General features: G+C 42.0%; 1 protein-coding gene across 1 annotated transcript; it reads left to right on the top strand.

Annotated features, from left to right (window-relative positions):
• The first annotated feature begins 12,021 nt into the window (after nt 1–12,021).
• Nucleotides 12,022–13,079, top strand: LOC134285131 (uncharacterized). The gene is made up of 2 exons (XM_062845261.1): nt 12,022–12,336; nt 12,370–13,079. Exons 1-2 carry the CDS (start codon nt 12,064–12,066, stop codon nt 13,042–13,044), a joined length of 948 nt encoding a protein of 315 aa, XP_062701245.1. The 5' UTR covers nt 12,022–12,063; the 3' UTR covers nt 13,045–13,079.
• The last annotated feature ends 5,821 nt before the right edge of the window (nt 13,080–18,900 follow it).

The raw sequence follows: 18,900 nt of genomic DNA, 5'->3' as shown, positions 1-18,900 counted from the left end.
TTCCGTTCGCAAGTTATGCGCGGTCCCACGTATGCCACTGCATTTATATACAGGGTGTTAGGTTCCTGAGTGCAAACTTTTTAAAGGGTGATAGAGGACCATAAACGGTGAAAAAAATTGTTCTACGCATATGGTCAAATCTCAACCGTTACGTAGTTATTGAACTCCCCATTTTTTGACTCTTATTGCATTAACTGGCTATAACTTTAAAATGGTCAAACTTATCGCACTTTTTTAACCCTTATTCGAAAGATTATTGAATTTTCTATCAAATGGCATCTTTGAACCGATCGGTTTAGTTAAATAACTAAGTTTTCTAGATCAAATAGCCTAAAAGTTGTGTGTTTTAATTTGTTATTGTCAATTATCTTTGAAAAATGCGTAATAATTTAAAATTCTTTCTTTGGCAAAGTTGTGGCCCCTGTTTCACTCCACAATTTGTTCTTTGACATCAAACTTCTATCTCTAATCGTTTTCTTGCAATTTCGATTTAAACGTCGCATTTCAGATCAGAAATTTGCAATCGTCATGGTAAGCACTTTTTTGCGCACTGTGCTGCACATTTAAATCAAAATTGCAAGAAAACGATAAGAGTTAGAAGTTTGGCGTCAAAAAACAAATTGTAGAGTGGAACAGGGGCCACAACTTTCCCAAAGAAATAATTTTAATTTATTACGCATGTTTTAAAGATAACAGACATAAACAAATAAAAACACGCTATTTTTAGCTATTTTGCTCTAGAAAACTTAGTTATTTAGCTAAACCAATCGGTTCAAAGATGCCATTTGATAGAAAATTCAATCATCTTTCGAATAAGAGTAAAAAAACTGCGTTAAGTTTGACCATTTTAAAGTTATAGCAAGTTAAGGCAATAAGAGTCAAAAACATGGGGAGTTTAATAACTACGTAACGGTTGAGATTTGACCATATGCGTAGAACAATTTTTTTCACCATTTATGGTCCTCTATCACCCTTTAAAAAGTTTGCACTCATGAACCTAACACCCTGTATATTAGCGTGGTTCAAAACATCGTTTTTGCTCCACACCGCTTATTCGATTCGTAACCAGATTCTAAGCCTTCCCCTAAAAATTGAGCTGATTTGGTTGAAAATTGAGAGTGCACAAGCCCTTCAAAGTTTGTATGGGAATTACTATGGGGAAAGGACGTTTTTCATTCAATTGACCGTAACATTTCTCCAAGTGCCCTAGAGTGTTAGTTGAACCTTGGTAGTCCTAGGCTACTCTATCAGCTACAACTTTGCCGAAGACCACATTCAAATCGGACGTCTCATTAATTAGTTATTGATTTTTGTCCAGAATGAAAATCTTTGATCATGATGGTTACATTATTCGATGGGCATCACTGCAATTTGCCTTGAAACATAGTAGCCATGATTTATGTGTGCTATCTTTGGCGCCATGTGCAGCAATGTTGCCTGCTGGGAAGTTGAACGATCACTGTTAATGTTTCGCCAGTTGGATGAAAATCGATAATTAATTTATGAGACGTCCGATTTGAATGTGGTCTTCGGCAAAGTTGTAGCTGATAGAGTAGCCTAGGATTACCAAGGGTCATCTAACACTCTAGAGCACTTGGAGAAATGTTACGGTCAATTGAATGAAAAACGTCCTTTCCCCATATTAATTCCCATACAAACTTTGAAGGGCTTGTGCACTCTCAATTTTCAACCAAATCAGCTCAATTTTTGGGAGAAGTCTTAGAATCTGATTACGAATCGAAAAAGCGGTGTGGAGCAAAAACGATTTTTTGAACCACGCTAATATATATATATAGATCAGAAACCAAAAAAAATGAGAAAACGCTTCCAGTTTCGCCTTAATACCGTCAACCCCTGCGAACTTGGCCAGGGAATAACCGTGTTAATCAATTGTTTTTATTCTTCTCATATGGTATGTGGGGGCAAGATGGGTCAGGGGGCAAGATGTGTCAGTACCGGTTTCAACCGTACTATTTATTTTTTGAATCTTTCTATAATTTTCCCAGATGAACAACGTGGATACACAAAAAAGTGATATATTGTTTTTAAAATTCTTTTCGTTCCTTACGCAGAAAAAAATAAAATATTTTTTCGTTATACTCCTTATGCTATACATTCCATATAACTACGTGTAATGTGTAGACGGGGCAAGATGGGTCACCCTAATTTTTCGGTATGTTTGCATAGTTTTTAAAAATGTTTTATTTTTCATAGAAAGGCTATTATGTGACTGTGACCTACATTATCGAAGCGACTAGAGCGCTGAAAATTTGTGAACATATTTTTAATATTTTTCTACAAAAAATATAAGTTTTCAAATTTTTTTATGGTTACCTGAATAAAAATATTCTATTTCTGAGAATAATCTACCGATATGTTTCAACACTTGTTTCATGTAATCTGTACGTATGTGAAGCTTAGATGTATAGAGAAAAAAATAGAAGATCTAGTATTTTTTGTTGGAGAAAAATCAAATTTCTGATAGCTGACCCATTTTGCCCCCGTAGAAATGAGGTGGGGCAAGATGGGTCATGTTTTGACAATTGTTTGTCAAGAAGCAGGTTTCAAACTGTATGACCTTTCTATACCCTTATATCATAGCTGACTAGTGTATCTGAAAGTCGTGATAGAAAACAGAGAAATGCTATTTATATTCAGAATGTTATAGGGATCCATTTCTTAGGTGACCCATCCTGCCCCCACTTACCATACTGAGTGGAAACTGAAAAAAAAATTCTTATCGATAAATTCGAAAAATTCGAATGTTCAACGGCTTCCCGTCCCCTTGGATTAGTCCTCTTACGATCTAGATCGGCATAAATTTATTTTTTACTAGTAGATCCTAATATAATATGATGATTACAGCTGTGAAAACCAAACATTTTGATAAAAAATTGAAAAAAAATCCATAAAAAATCAACTCTTATATGTCTATTATCATTGTATCGTAGAACTTCGACAGTTAACGTAGTGTCGGCCAGGTTGTACTGTTGTCATTATCCAAATCTAGGCAGAACTTGGGAAGGCTATCACCAAATTTGCACTATTAGACTTCGTTGGTAAGTACCCGGCTGATTGAACTGTCCAACTAGATAGGGAAAGTATAGGTATTTCGTTAAAATTGTCGTTTGCGCGTTTTTCGGTGCATCCGATGTAGTTAGTTCTACGACACAAAGCCTGGATATTGAAGGGAGCGGTTCTGAAACAAAGGGAAAGCTCTAGATGAGGTATGATGGCATGGTTAATATAAAATATGGGTGTAAGAAGGGTAAAAACAATAGAATTATGGGGCAAGATGACCACCCCCAGTTTTCTGTAATTCTGTAATCTCAACGCATCCTCTGGTCCCGTTGCCTATCTGAGTTTTCTCTCCGCTGAGCGATACGTCTACCGGACGGAGTACGACGATGTTACAAACTCTGGACTTGATGAAAAGTGAATTTCTAATACCGTTGGTCTAGCGCTGTGTACTCCGTTGATAAAACGATTGATCAATTACGCGCTGCTGTTTCTAGACCATTGGCGTTTTGCAATGTTACCATTATTTCAAATTCTACTTATCATTACTTGCTTTGAGAGCCTAGTCATTACAAGGAGAGCAGTCGGCACTGAAAAAGTCATGGATAGAACTTTTATCGAAAGGTGAGCTTGTAGTACAAAAACTAATAGAACATAGCTCGTCAGCTTGAAGCTTTGTAAACTTTAAGTTTAGTTTTCTAGTTGTTATCGTCTTAATCTGTTAAAACGCTCGTAAACCTATTTGTAATTGTTAAAAGATAATTAATGTATACAATTAATGCCGGACTAGAAACAACAGATGCGGTTTTCAAAGAGGTCATCCACAAATCATTTATGTGAAACTATGGGATGGACAAAATATGTGAATTCTCGCAATTATTAATATTACTACCGATGGAAGAAGGAAATGGGAGTGAAGAGTACTCGCTCGATTATGTATGATCTCTTGCGGCAGTAAAAGAAGGCTGATTAATGTTAATCAAATTGTTCCTATCCTTCCCACGACTGGTACGATTTCTGATTTTCTGAGCAAACTTTACTACTCTAACTTTAAACCATATAAGTTTTTAAACAAATTAATGCTAGCTAAATTAGTCAATGGTTCTACCATCACCGTTCTTAACGATTTGAGTATTATAATGACCGACTAACAATACGTTTAAATTATTTATATTCGCTTGTCAAATTGACGGTAATGGATCTATGTGACTCCGCAGCTACCGTGGGAAATAGAGGGTCATTAAATTTGTTATTATAGAGTCTACTTATCTTTATGTTCCAGACAAATTTCGGTTAAGCGTTGATTAAGGGAGGGGGGTCAATTGCTTGGTCAGGTTTGGCCCGGTAAAACTTATGTCGACCTCCTTCATTTCCTTGTTCGTTGAGACTGCGCAGCCCTGAGCCTCTGAACTTGCCCCTGCTGCGACGTCCTGAAGGGCTCCAGACTCGTTTGATTTCAGGCTTCGCATCCCATTTTGTTTTGTCCTTATTGGATTTTGATGACACTGGAGATTCACGTTCGGAATCCAATTGTATACCGCAGACATCCAAAATCACCTTGTTGTTCCGGAAGAAAATCCCTGTGAAACGTCGTACGTAAGCTTAGTTCAGGCTTAGGAAAACACCAGATTCCATATGATGTGCAATGTAACCTTTGTGTGGCTTCGTGGTCGTGCGGCTAAGGTCACCAAGCCTTTAGTCGCATCGTGCTAAGGAGCGCGGGTTCGATCCCCGTCGCAGCTGTCAGGAAAAGTTTTCGGCTGTGCCACTGGGCGTTGCATGCTAGTCCGTTGTCTAGTGTCGTGCTTCCTTCAAAGAGCAAATAGCTCACTGGAAGCATTAAAGCATTAAACGTGTCTTTTTTAACCTGAATGCATTTTCGGGTAATTTTGTGTTTCCTAAGGAAAATTCATTCAGGTTACATTGCACATTATATGGAATCTAGAGCAATCCTATGCCTGAGCTAAGCTTAGGAAGCGCAAAATCACCCGAAAATGCATTCAGGTTAATTCTATAACATTCCCCAGAAAACCATTCCCCAGAATACCAATCACCAGAATTCCATTCCCCAGAAAACCATTTCCCAGAATGTACCATTCCCCAGAATGTACCATTTCCCCAGAAATCCATTCCCCAGAATGCACCATTCCCCAGAATGTACCATTCCCCAGAAAAGCTTAATATACTCTGCTAAAAAGTTTAATTCGATACACAAACAGTAAAATGTTGATCATAATGATATGTTATACCCCGGACAGACATGTGATACGAGTATGATTCCTGTACAACGGTACGCATTGTCAAGAAAATTCTAACAAGACTGACTTGAACTGAGAGAATTTTCAGTATGGCACTCATTTCAAGCGTAATTGTACAGTGATTCTTGTATCACATGTGTGTCATAAGTATTATAGGCAAGGATTTTAACATTATAGTGTTATTACGAGCAATAATATCTATTTCTTGTACGGTATATGTAACAAATTAAGGTAAAAATGTATAATACATACATATCCATAAAAATATTCTACAATGGTTCAAACGTTTAATTACCATTGTACACAGTTGCATGTTGATCTTTAAACCTATCTTGAAAGTTTACAAACTGTTAGTTGCGTTGCTATAAAATGTTTTGTTTTTGACAGATTTGTGAAAATTGTGCAGCACTTGTTTTACAATGAATAACGTTTTAAAAGTGATGTGCAAAATTTACAGAGAAAACGCATATTCTTCTGATGTTGTTCAGTGTAGGGTGGGGCGGGGCAAGATGGGTCGCGGGGCAAGATGGGTCAGTGTCATTTTCGGGCGCATTACTCATGTTTTGATTATGTTAATAATTTTGTTGGATGACCAGCATGAATATACAAAAGTTTGGGGCATTGATTAAAAAAAATATTCACTCTCATTGGAAATAAAAAATAAAAGGGTTTTTAGCCATTTTTCTTATGCGATACATTCCATATAATCTCCATATAAACGGCCGCGGGGCAAGATGGGTCACCTTCAATTTTGAACGTATTTTTGGAGCATTCAAAAGATAATTGTTTTTTACTACAAGCCTATCTCATAAATGACTTCAATCAAGCGGAATGAACGCTCAAAATTATAACATAAAATTATGATATTTTTTTAGTAAAAACATCGATTTTCAAGTCGCCTTAGGACCACTCAAATCGTAAATTTTTTTCTTATCCAAATAAATTTATAAAATGTTTACTAGTAGCTCTTGTTTACTCAGTATGGATATGAAGCATGTATGAATGCACAAAAAATCTTATATTTTGACGTTTTTCGTTGAGAAAATGTGATTTACTTAAAAGGTGACCCATCTTGCCCCGCCCTTTTTTCACGGCGCAAAATCGATCACTTTTTAAAACTGCTTATTTAACATCATGTTTTGTATTTAATGAACTTTTTATCGACTTTTAGCATAGCTAACTAGTGTATTAAAGAGTAGCGGACGAATACAAACCAATACGATTTGTATTTACAAAGTTATGGTGATCCATCCTTAGGTGACCCATCTTGCCCCGCCTCACCCTACATGATGTGACGTGTAGAGTTTCATCGAGCGACCCCCCGGTATCGGGCGACGCGTGCTCGGCGCGAACATGAGTGGAGAGAAAGAGAAGAAGATGTCAGTTTTTTTCAGTTGGAATAAATACGTTGAACAGTTCACACGCAAAGTTTTGATTCATTTGCAGAAAAACCAATTCCTCCAATCCATTTCCCGAACATTTTGGTCCATTCGAGCCAGATGAACGTTTTTGTGATGGTTTTTTGTTGATTTGTGGTGAAATTCCGGTAAAACGAGAGAACTTTCTGATTTCCACCGTGTGGAAAATTCAATCGGCGTCGACGCCGAGCGACGCGTCAGTGCAGTGTGTTGTGCGTACGCGAAACATGTGTGATCGTGTTCGAAACACGGATTCTAAGTGAAGGGAATTCCCTGAATAAACTTGAACGATTTGTGAACGAACAGTGAAAAGTGGTGGTCCCATGACCGAAGAAACTCCTTATTCGCTACGGAGTAAACACCCGAGAAAGCTGCTTGGTTCTGTGAGTGGTACACCGGCGGCGATTTACGAGTCCGTACAGAAGAAAAACAACGAGGAAGAATAAGTGCGTTTGCTCCTGTTTTCGTACCGCAGCAACCGGTGGCAGTGAACAACTCGATGCCCCACTTACAGGTGCCACTGCCAACATTCGATGGCAACCTTGAAAATTGGTATTCCTTCAAGTGTATGTTCAAAACCATAATGAACAGGTACCCCCACGAATCCCCGGCCATCAAACTATACCACTTGAAGAATTCGCTGGTCGGAAGCGCTGCCGGTAAGATAGACCAAGACGTAATCAACAACAACGATTACGAATCAGCGTGGAAGATGCTTGAGGAAACATACGAGGACGAGCGACTCATCATCGATACCCATATAGACGCTCTACTCTCGTTGCCCAAGATGACGAGTGAGAACGCTACTGAGTTGCGGAACTTGCTTGATGCTTGCATGAAACACGTTGACGCACTGAAGAACCGATCGTTACCCGTTGAAGGACTCTCTGAGATGATCCTGGTCAATGTGGTAGCGAAACGATTGGACAAGGAAACCAGAAAGTTGTGGGAGTCGCAGATTCCGGCTGATGAGTTACCTTCGTACACTGATATGATCGACTTCCTTCGAGACCGGAGCCGCATACTACAGAAGATGAAAAGCTACGAGCAGTACTCACCGGCTCCAACCAAGCAAAGAGGAAAATCCATTGACCAGAAGCCCGCCCAAGCCAGGAATGTTGCACAAACTTCAACGCAATCCAATGAAGTGTGTGCATGTTGCAACGGCGATCATGTAATCTACAAGTGCGATGTATTCGAGAATCTCACAGTGAGCGAACGATACGCCAAAGTGAGACAAGCTGGCCTCTGCTTCAATTGTCTACGGCGTGGGCATCGTACTGCAGATTGCAACTCAGACAGGACCTGCCGAACATGTAAGCGTAGACATCACAGCCTTCTCCATGAAGAAAAAGCGACGACCACACAGCCGCAGGTTAGCCAACTTGCCGTGGCAGTAGAACCAGTCGCAGAAGAAGACCCAGAAAATGATGAACCAACGCAAGGATCGGTGAATTGTGCCCGCACGGGCATGACGAAACAAGTGCTCCTTTCACGGCTGAAGTACTTGTTTGCGATGCCAGCAACAGACGGGTGCTATGCCGTGCGCTATTGGATTCTGGCTCCGATGCAAACCTCATCAGCGTGGCACTTGCGAAGAAGCTCAACATCATCCTAGAACATGTCAATATTCCGATTAGCGGCGTCAATAACGCCGCAACCCAAGTTAAGTATAAACTTCGTACCAAGATCAGCTCACGCGTTAATTCATTTGACGCAGTTCTAGATTTCCTGGTCGTGCCGACGATCACTGCTAACCTGCCCGTCACGAAGGTGGACACGCGCTCCTGGAACATACCCGCTAACATCGCTTTGGCGGATCCGTCGTTCCATGCTCCGGACGAAATCCAGATGATCATCGGTGCTGAACTATTTTTCGAGCTGCTCAAGGGCGGCCGCATGAAACTCGCTGGCGGAACACCGATGTTGGTAGAAACGCAACTTGGATGGATTGTAAGCGGTCCCGTCAAGGTCAACCGAACCGGTCCCGCACGTAGCGTATGCCAGTTCAACCATGCTGAAGATCAACTTAACCGAACACTTGTGAGGTTCTGGGAGATAGAGGCGTGCAACGAAGCATGTTGGGGTTAATCCTAATTTTCCACTGCTGCTGGTACGATTCGAGGGCCTGTTGAGCTTGTTGCAATTTGTCCACAACAACTGTTGGGTCTCGATGGGATACAACAAAGCCGGTGTCATCAGCAAACAGGTAGTACTGGACGTGGTCGATCATCACCAAGTCCGCTGTGAATATGTTGTACAGGATCGGGCTGAGTACTGCTCCTTGAGGCACACCGAAGGGGATCTGTTTACGGTCCGAGACTTCTCCATCTACAGCTACGTGAAACGAACGTTCCTTGAGAAAAGAACGTACAATTTTCATTGTAGACATGGGAAAATTGCCCTGCACCATTTTGTGGAGAATGGCTTCCTGCCATACAGAGTCGTACGCCTTTTCCACGTCAAGGAGGATCATTCCAGACGATTTGCCTTGAGTGAAATTCGAACGAACTTGTTTTACTAGTCTTACCAACTGATGACAAGTAGAATGTCCCTTCTTGAAACCGAATTGCTGGTTCGGGATAATACTGGCAGTGCTCAGGTGCGCTTCGATGCGAGCTAGGATGAACCTTTCCAGTAGCTTACTTAGACAGGAAAGAAGACTAATCGGCCGATAGTTGGATGGGAGCGTCGCATCTTTATTAGGCTTGGGGATGGCAATCACAACGGCGTGTTTCCAGCGAGAGGGGAAATAGCAAATTTTTAAGCATGCCGAAAAGAGTTTAGCCAGTACTATCACGCCTTTTCGGGGAAGATGTTTTAGCAAAACGTTTCTAATTTGGTCCTCTCCAGGTGCTTTTTTAATCTTCAAGTTGCGGATATGTTTTTTGACGTCTTTTGGGCGAATTATGTATGAGGTGTCGGGCTCAGGGACAGCCTGGTCAATGTACTCCGAAGAGCGGGTTACATTTTCAACGGTAGTAGGGTCACTTACCATCGAATTAGTATGGAATTTGGCAAAGCTATCGGCGAGTACTTTGGCCTTCAATGCTGGAGAGGCGACTAGTGTGGCATTATCAAGAAGTGGTGGGCTGTACTTACAGGTATTCCGTAGAGCTTTTATTTTCCACATTTGGTTGCTCCCATGTTCCAGCGTTTGAAGAGTTTCTCTGAATTTTCGAAAACGGATTTGGTTGCATTCTTCTGTGATTCTAGAGTTGAGCGATTGGAGAATTTGTTTGTAGAGAGGGTCTCTGGTCCTAATCCATTGACGACGACGGCGATTCCGAAGTGCAATCAACAAACGTGTGTTATCGGAAATACTTGGTGCATCATAACCACGGGCGATGACCGACGGGACCGCAACGGATTCAGCTTCCAACAGAGTTTGAGTAAAGTTGTCAATCGCTCGGTCAACATCGGCTTCACTGTGTAAGGTAGCGTAGGTTGGGTGCAACAGATCTATCTTGGAATCCACCACACGCTGGAATCTCCTCCAATCGGCTCGTTGATAACACCGGAACGTAGGCACTGATTCTGTCGGCTCAGCGTCGAGCCGAACGTCGAAGGTGACAGGTAGGTGATCGGACGATAATTCGTTTTGAGTCGTTGGCTTCGTCATGCCGATCAAATTGTTCGACAAGACGAGATCCAGTGTGGATGGTCTGCCGCGACCAGTTGGGTGGAAAGTAAACGTGTCTGGGTAGTGTATATAGAAATTGTACTGCGAAGCGACACTCCTAAGTATGGTTCCTGCTTTGTTGGCCTTCAGACAATTCCATTGTCGGTGTCGCGCGTTGAAATCACCAACCACAAACAGCGGTTCGTTGCTTCTCATTATGTTCCTCAAATCGGTACGGTAGTCGCTCCAGTCAAATGGCGTCTTCATTCCGGCAAAGTAGGCCGCTATGAAGTGAACATTGGGGCCATTTTCCGTGGGGATAGAGATGCCGGCACACTCCATCGATTTAGTTGATATGTCCATTGTGACAAACTTGATTCCTCGTCGGACGGCGATTAGTACCCCTCCTCCTCTTTCATTTTCGCTGGGTGGACGATCGAACCGGACGCAGTTGTACGTAGGGTGGAAGATTGATGACGTGGGACGCAACCACGTTTCGGTGACTATCCCTACATCAATGTTGAAACGATCCAGGAAATCGAAAAACTCCATTTTCTTATTAGCTACAGATCGACTGTTCCAGTTCACCACGCGCAGAGTTTGTGGATTAGACATGGTACACATATTTAATCATTAGCTCAGAGAGAGCCATGAATTGCTGTTCTTTGTTGCGACATCCTTTTAGTCGAGCGAAAAGGTCCCTGGCTAGGCACATGAACTCAGACAGAGTGAAGAGATCGTTTGTGTCATCTGCTACTGCATCAGTGTTGGCGCTGATTAGCACTTCGGAGTATGAACGGGAACTTCGAGCTGTAGTTTGCAACATTTGTACTGGGGCACGAGGCGGGTCGTTGGTTAGCGATGGCCAGTTTCTTGGGTTTAAGGGAACGCTTCCGCTGGATTTACGCTGCTGCCTGATAGTTTTCGTAGCTTCACGGGCTTGAAGAAAATTTTTCCTTGCAACACAGCCAAGGTAGTTAGCGGTATGGTTTCCGCTGCAGTTAGCGCAACGAATTTTGGAACGAGTAGACGCCTGATCCACCTTTGGCAGGTCCGCTTTTACGGGAAGCGAGCACGCGGCAGAGGGGTGTTTCTCACCGCATTTAACACATAGAGGAGAAACATTGCAATTTTGCATTCCGTGCCCGAACCGCTGGCAGCGAAAACATTGAACCACGTCAGATGGTTTCCTAGTGAAATATCTCCACATGACAACGGTGCTAAAGATCGTTTTTACTTTTTGGAGCTCCGTCAGCTTCACTGTGCCCTTTTCGAAGTAAAGCAGGTAGAGTGTACTAGGCTCAGGACCAACTTTCTTTTGCGAGAAAATTTTTATCTCCTTCGCATGCACACCATTCGCTTCGAGCTCATCCTTCAGTTCTTGGGTGGAGTAGTCCGAAAGACCGGAGAGGGTTATTTTCACTGGTTGATTTTCAGCTGCGGTGTAGGTGAAAAACTCTACATTTGATTCCTTCAGCGACGAGATGATTTTTGGGTGATGAATTTGCCCCTCTTCACTTCCACTAACGGTCAGTTGAACGCCCGTCTTTACCGCCTTCATGTGGTACACATGCTGCGGAATATTGCCGATATTGAGCAGCTCGCGAATTTGCTTGGTGTCTTTGTTTACAATCGAGATCGGCGGGAATCTTTTCTTCTTCTCTTGTGGTCGGGGATTTGCAGTTTCCATTGCCAGCGGGACGAAAACGGCTTTCCTGGGAAGCTGACTAGACTGATTAAAGCAACGATGGACGGTGTGCAAAACTGCGTAAGGGTTTCGGGTGAACTATCTAGTTCATTCGAATCTCGCCGGGGACTGCGACAAGGTGATGGACTCTCATGCCTACTCTTCAACATCGCTCTGGAAGGTGTGATGCGACGAGCCGGGCTCAACAGCCGGGGAACGATTTTCACAAAATCCGGACAATTTGTGTGCTTTGCGGACGACATGGACATTATTGCCAGAACATTTGGAACGGTGGCAGAGCTGTACACCCGCCTGAAACGCGAAGCAGCAAAGGTCGGACTGGTGGTGAATGCCTCAAAAACAAAGTACATGCTGGTAGGCGGAACCGAAAACGACCGGATCCGTCTGGGTAGTAATGTTACGATAGACGGGGATACCTTCGAGGTGGTGGAGGAATTCGTCTACCTCGGATCCTTACTGACGGCTGACAACAACGTGAGCCGTGAAATTCGGAGGCGCATCATCAGCGGAAGTCGGGCCTACTACGGGCTCCAGAAGAAACTGCGGTCGAAAAAGATTCACCCACGCACCAAATGCACCATGTACAAAACGCTGATAAGACCGGTAATCCTCTACGGGCACGAGACATGGACCATGCTCGAGGAGGACCTGCAAGCACTCGGAGTTTTCGAGCGACGCGTGCTAAGGACGATCTTCGGCGGTGTGCAGGAGAACGGTGTGTGGCGGAGAAGAATGAACCACGAGCTCGCTGCACTTTACGGCGAACCCAGCATCCAGAAGGTGGCCAAAGCCGGAAGGATACGGTGGGCAGGGCATGTTGCAAGAATGCCGGACAACAACCCTGCAAAGCTGGTGTTTGCAACAGATCCGGTTGGCACAAGAAGGCGTGGAGCGCAGAGAGCACGATGGGCGGACCAGGTGGAGCGTGACTTGGCGAGCATCGGGCGCGACCGAGGATGGAGAGCGGCAGCCACGAACCGTGTATTATGGAGAAATATTGTTGATTCAGTTTTATCTTGAATTTGATGTAATACTAAATAAATGAATGAATGAATTGCCAGCGGGTCCGACTCAGCAACCCCATCCAATAGGCTAAAACCGTTTTGTGTAGGAATAGTAGCGGGTACACTACGGCGTTCTTGTTGACGGTACGAGTTGTCCGTTTTTAGTCGTTTTGCATCCTGGATGTCGGAGGTTATGTCGCGCGCGGGTGCCTTGTAATTTCGGCGAATCATTACGTAGGAAGCACCTGAAGAGCCACCTTCATGACCGGCGGCATTGTCCAAGTGTCTGGACTCCACTTTCACGACGTTACGCGAGAGTAATTGGGTTTATAAATTATAATTTACGAAAAAACACACGAGCGTATTGATAGCTTGTAAACACGGTTTGACGTTTACCACTGTCTTCTCTTGACCCAATGTGAAGCCATCCTGAACAGTCGACCGCTGGTTCCTGTTTCAGATGATCCGAATGATATCGAGGTCTTGACTCCATCACATTTCCTCATTGGGAGACCTGCTTTGAGCGTTCCAGAACCGTCGTATGCTGAGGAGAAGGTCGGCCGACTGAATCGATGGCAGCACGTGCAATTGATGAAGCAACACTTCTGGAGGCGCTGGTCGGGTGAGTATTTGCATTATTTGCAATCTCGACCTAAATGGCATAACGGAGCTGCAAACATCGAGATTGGTGCTGTCGTCGTGTTGAAGGATGACAACGCTCCCCCACATCTGTGGCGATTGGGGCGCATTGTCGCTACGCATCCCGGACAGGATGGAATGGTACGTGTGGTCACGGTGCGTGCAGACAACAAGGAGTTCCGTCGAGCTACATCAAAGGTTTGCTTCCTTCCAAAGGTTGATCCGTTGGACTCAACGGGGGGAATATGATGTGACGTGTAGAGTTTCATCGAGCGACCCCCCGGTATCGGGCGACGCGCGCTCGGCGCGAACATGAGTGGAGAGAAAGAGAAGAAGATGTCAGTTTTTTCAGTTGGAATAAATACGTTGAACAGTTCACACGCAAAGTTTTGATTCATTTGCAAATCCTCAGAAAAACCAATTCCTCCAATCCATTTCCCGAACAGTACAAGATACTAAAGACTCCACTGACCACGTTTTTCTTTGCAAACGGTTGGAGGGATCCATTTCAATGGCTGTTCCTAATTATTCGCTTCAAAGGCTCTTCATTCATGCGGTATGAGAAGGGCTTTCATCATTATTCCAATACTATGGAATGGAATAGAAAAAGTGAACATATAAGCAGTTTTAATGCCAACAGTTCTAAATATTTTTAATGAAGAAGGGAAAAAGTATCATTGTTTTCCTTTTGGCATTCAAAAACCCAACAATGTTCCTTCTTTTTAAACAATATTCTTCTTAAAATTAAGGCAATTAGTAATTTTTTTTAAATAATAACTGCTCACATTTTCAACATAGATTCTCCCTTCTTTTCTACATAGGCTGTTCTTTCGAATTGCACTTTTCAGGAAATTATGGGCATTATTACAACCACCGGTGTTAAATTGCTGTTATATTTATTATACATTTTTTTAAATTTCTAAACACCTGTGCTTGTGGTGCCGATTGTAACTAGCCTAAACATTGTAACTCGAAAGAACAGCCTATGTAGAAAAGAAGGGAAAATCTATGTTGAAAAAGTAAGCAGTTGTGATGCCGATAATTTCCTGAAAAGTGCAATTCGAAAGAACAGCCTATGCAGCAAAGAAGGAAAAGTCTATGTTGAAAATGAAAGCAGTTATAATTCCAATAATTGTACCAATTGCCTAAATTCTAAAAAAAGCTTGTTTCAAAAAAGGAACAGTGTTGGGTTTTTGAATGCCGCAAGGAAAACAATGTCACCACAGACAAACAGACGTAACACTTCGAAAATTTTTCGATTTAAATTTTAGTCTCGGAAATAGGTTCGCTTAATTCTAAAAGGACTGAATTTGGCCAATCATCAACTAGGTGGCAGTAGTGAGCAAACGCCAAACTCAAACAAAAACTATGCGAGCGCCACGAATTGGCAGTTGGTCAACTCTCAAATTTTCAAATAAACCGTTAAATCGATGTACGATGGCAATTATCAGAGTGTTACGTTTCCTCCTTCGTTAAAAAAAAATGTTTGAGTCGTTATAAGAATTGTTGGCATTACAACTGCTTATATGTTTATTAAAAATTTTCCCTTCTTTTGCATAGGCTGTTCTTTCCAGTTGCACTTTTCAAGAAATTATCGGCATTGCAACTGCTTACTTTTTTAACATAGATTCTCCCTTCTTTTTTGCATAGGCTGTTCTTTCGAATTGCACTTTTCGGGAAATTATGGGCATTAAGCCTCCACCGGTGTTAAAATTGCTGTTATATTTATTTCATTTTTTTTTTTCTAAATTTCTAAACACCTGTGCTTGTGGTGCCGATAATTACCTGAATAGTGTAACTTGAAAGAATAGCCTATGCAGAAAAGAAGGAAAAAACTACGTAGAAAATGTAAGAAGTTTTGATGCCGATAATTTACTGAAAAGTACAATTCGAAAGAACAGCCTATGCAGACAAAAAGGAAAAATGTATGTTGAAAAAGTAAGCAGTTGCGATGCCAATAATTATACCAATAGCCTAAATGTATGTTGAAAAAGTAAGCAGTTGCGATGCCAATAATTATACCAATAGCCTAAATTGTAAAGGCAAATCATGCTTATTTCTGAAGTTTTTCTTGTCAAATAAGAATTTTTGGCATGATGTTTCTTCCGGTGATTTTTTACGAATAAATATTTGATTTTTAGCTATTAATATAAACCACTCAGAATTAAAGCAATAGTTTTATTTTTTTTTCTGGGGAATGGTACATTCTGGGGAATGGTACATTCTGGGGAATGGGGTTCTGGGAAATGGTTTTCTGGGGAATGTTATAGAATCTTCAGGTTACATTGCACATCATATGGAATCTAGAGCAATCCTAAGCCTGAGCAAAGCTTAGGAAGCGCAAAATCACCCGAAAATGCATTCAGGTTACATTGCACATCATATGGAGTCTGGTGTTTTCCTAAGCCTGAGCTAAGCACAGGAAGCGCAAAATTACCCGAAAATGCATTCAGGTTACATTGCACATCATAAGGAATCTAGAGCAATCCTAAGCCTGAGCTAAGTTTAGGAAGCGCAAAATTACCCGAAAATGCATTCAGGTTACATTGCACATCATATGGAATCTAGAGCAATCCTAAGCCTGAGCTAAGCTTAGGAAGCGCAAAATTACCCGAAAATGCATTCAGGTTACATTGCATATCATAAGGAATCTAGAGCAATCCTAAGCCTGAGCTAAGCATAGGAAGCGCAAAATTACCCGAAAATGCATTCAGGTTACATTGCACATCATATGGAAACTAGAGCAATCCTAAGCCTGAGCTAAGCTTAGGAAGCACAAAATCACCCGAAAATGCATTCAGGTTACATTGCACATCATAAGGAATCTAGAGCAATCCTAAGCCTGAGCTAAGTTTAGGAAGCGCAAAATTACCCGAAAATGCATTCAGGTTACATTGCACATCATATGGAGTCTGGTGTTTTCCTAAGCCTGAGCTAAGCTTAGGAAGCGCAAAATTACCCGAAAATGCATTCAGATTACATTGCATATCATATGGAAACTAGAGCAATCCTAAGCCTGAGCTAAGCTTAGGAAGCGCAAAATTACCCGAAAATGCATTCAGGTTACATTGCACATAATATGGAATCTAGAGCAATCCTAAGCCTGAGCTAAGCTTAGGAAGCGCAAAATTACCCGAAAATGCATTCAGGTTACATTGCACATCATAAGGAATCTAGAGCAATCCTAAGCCTGAGCTAAGTTTAGGAAGCGCAAAATTACCCGAAAATGCATTCAGGTTACATTGCACATCATATGGAGTCTGGTGTTTTCCTAAGCCTGAGCTAAGCTTAGGAAGCACAAAATCACCCGAAAATGCATTCAGGTTACATTGCACATCATAAGGAATCTAGAGCAATCCTAAGCCTGAGCTAAGTTTAGGAAGCGCAAAATTACCCGAAAATGCATTCAGGTTACATTGCACATCATATGGAGTCTGGTGTTTTCCTAAGCCTGAACTAAGCATAGGAAGCGCATAATTACCCGAAAATGCATTCAGGTTACATTGCACATCATATGGAATCTAGAGCAATCCTATGCCTGAGCTAAGCTTAGGAAGCGCAAAATTACCCGAAAATGCATTCAGGTTACATTGCACATCATATGGAAACTAGAGCAATCCTAAGCCTGAGCAAAGCTTAGGAAGCACAAAATCACCCGAAAATGCATTCAGGGTACATTGCACATCATATGGAATCTAGAGCAATCCTAAGCCTGAGCTAAGCTTAGGAAGCGCAAAATTACCCGAAAATGCATTCAGGTTACATTGCACATCATATGGAGTCTGGTGTTTTCCTAAGCCTGAGCTAAGCACAGGAAGCGCAAAATTACCCGAAAATGCATTCAGGTTACATTGCACATCATAAGGAATCTAGAGCAATCCTAAGCCTGAGCTAAGTTTAGGAAGCGCAAAATTACCCGAAAATGCATTCAGGTTACATTGCACATCATATGGAATCTAGAGCAATCCTAAGCCTGAGCTAAGCATAGGAAGCACAAAATCACCCGAAAATGCATTCAGGTTACATTGCACATCATATGGAATCTAGAGCAATCCTAAGCCTGAGCTAAGTTTAGGAAGCGCAAAATTACCCGAAAATGCATTCAGGTTACATTGCACATCATAAGGAATCTAGAGCAATCCTAAGCCTGAGCTAAGTTTAGGAAGCGCAAAATTACCCGAAAATGCAATCAGGTTACATTGCACATCATATGGAATCTAGAGCAATCCTAAGCCTGAGCTAAGCATAGGAAGCGCAAAATTACCCGAAAATGCATTCAGGTTACATTGCACATCATAAGGAATCTAGAGCAATCCTAAGCCTGAGCTAAGCTTAGGAAGCGCAAAATTACCCGAAAATGCATTCAGGTTACATTGCACATCATAAGGAATCTAGAGCAATCCTAAGCCTGAGCTAAGTTTAGGAAGCGCAAAATTACCCGAAAATGCATTCAGGTTACATTGCACATCATATGGAGTCTGGTGTTTTCATAAGCCTGAGCTAAGCTTAGGAAGCGCAAAATTACCCGAAAATGCATTCAGGTTACATTGCATATCATATGGAAACTAGAGCAATCCTAAGCCTGAGCAAAGCTTAGGAAGCACAAAATCACCCGAAAATGCATTCAGGTTACATTGCACATCATATGGAATCTAGAGCAATCCTAAGCCTGAGCTAAGCTTAGGAAGCGCAAAATTACCCGAAAATGCATTCAGGTTACATTGCACATCATATGGAGTCTGGTGTTTTCATAAGCCTGAACTAAGCATAGGAAGCGCAAAATTACCCGAAAATGCATTCAGGTTACATTGCACATCATAAGGAATCTAGAGCAATCCTAAGCCTGAGCTAAGCTTAGGAAGCGCAAAATTACCCGAAAATGCATTCAGGTTACATTGCACATCATATGGAATCTAGAGCAATCCTAAGCCTGAGCAAAGCTTAGGAAGCACAAAATCACCCGAAAATGCATTCAGGTTACATTGCACATCATAAGGAATCTAGAGCAATCCTAAGCCTGAGCTAAGTTTAGGAAGCGCAAAATTACCCGAAAATGCATTCAGATTACATTGCACATCATATGGAATCTAGAGCAATCCTAAGCCTGAGCTAAGCTTAGGAAGCGCAAAATTACCCGAAAATGCATTCAGATTACATTGCATATCATATGGAAACTAGAGCAATCCTAAGCCTGAGCTAAGCTTAGGAAGCGCAAAATTACCCGAAAATGCAT

The sequence above is a fragment of the Aedes albopictus genome, chromosome 1 (genome assembly GCF_035046485.1).
Source record: "Aedes albopictus strain Foshan chromosome 1, AalbF5, whole genome shotgun sequence".
Classification (NCBI taxonomy): domain Eukaryota; kingdom Metazoa; phylum Arthropoda; class Insecta; order Diptera; family Culicidae; genus Aedes; species Aedes albopictus.
Note: the sequence above shows the minus strand (reverse complement) of the source record. Positions and strands in the feature narration are given on the sequence as shown.

Coding starts and splice junctions, on each gene's coding strand:
- LOC134285131 (XM_062845261.1), top strand. CDS start 12,064: ATGGACGGTGTGCAAAACTGCGTAAGGGTTTCGGGTGAACTATCTAGT. Junction 12,337..12,369: donor TGAAACGCGAAGCAGCAAAG/GTCGGACTGGTG, acceptor TCAAAAACAAAG/TACATGCTGGTAGGCGGAAC.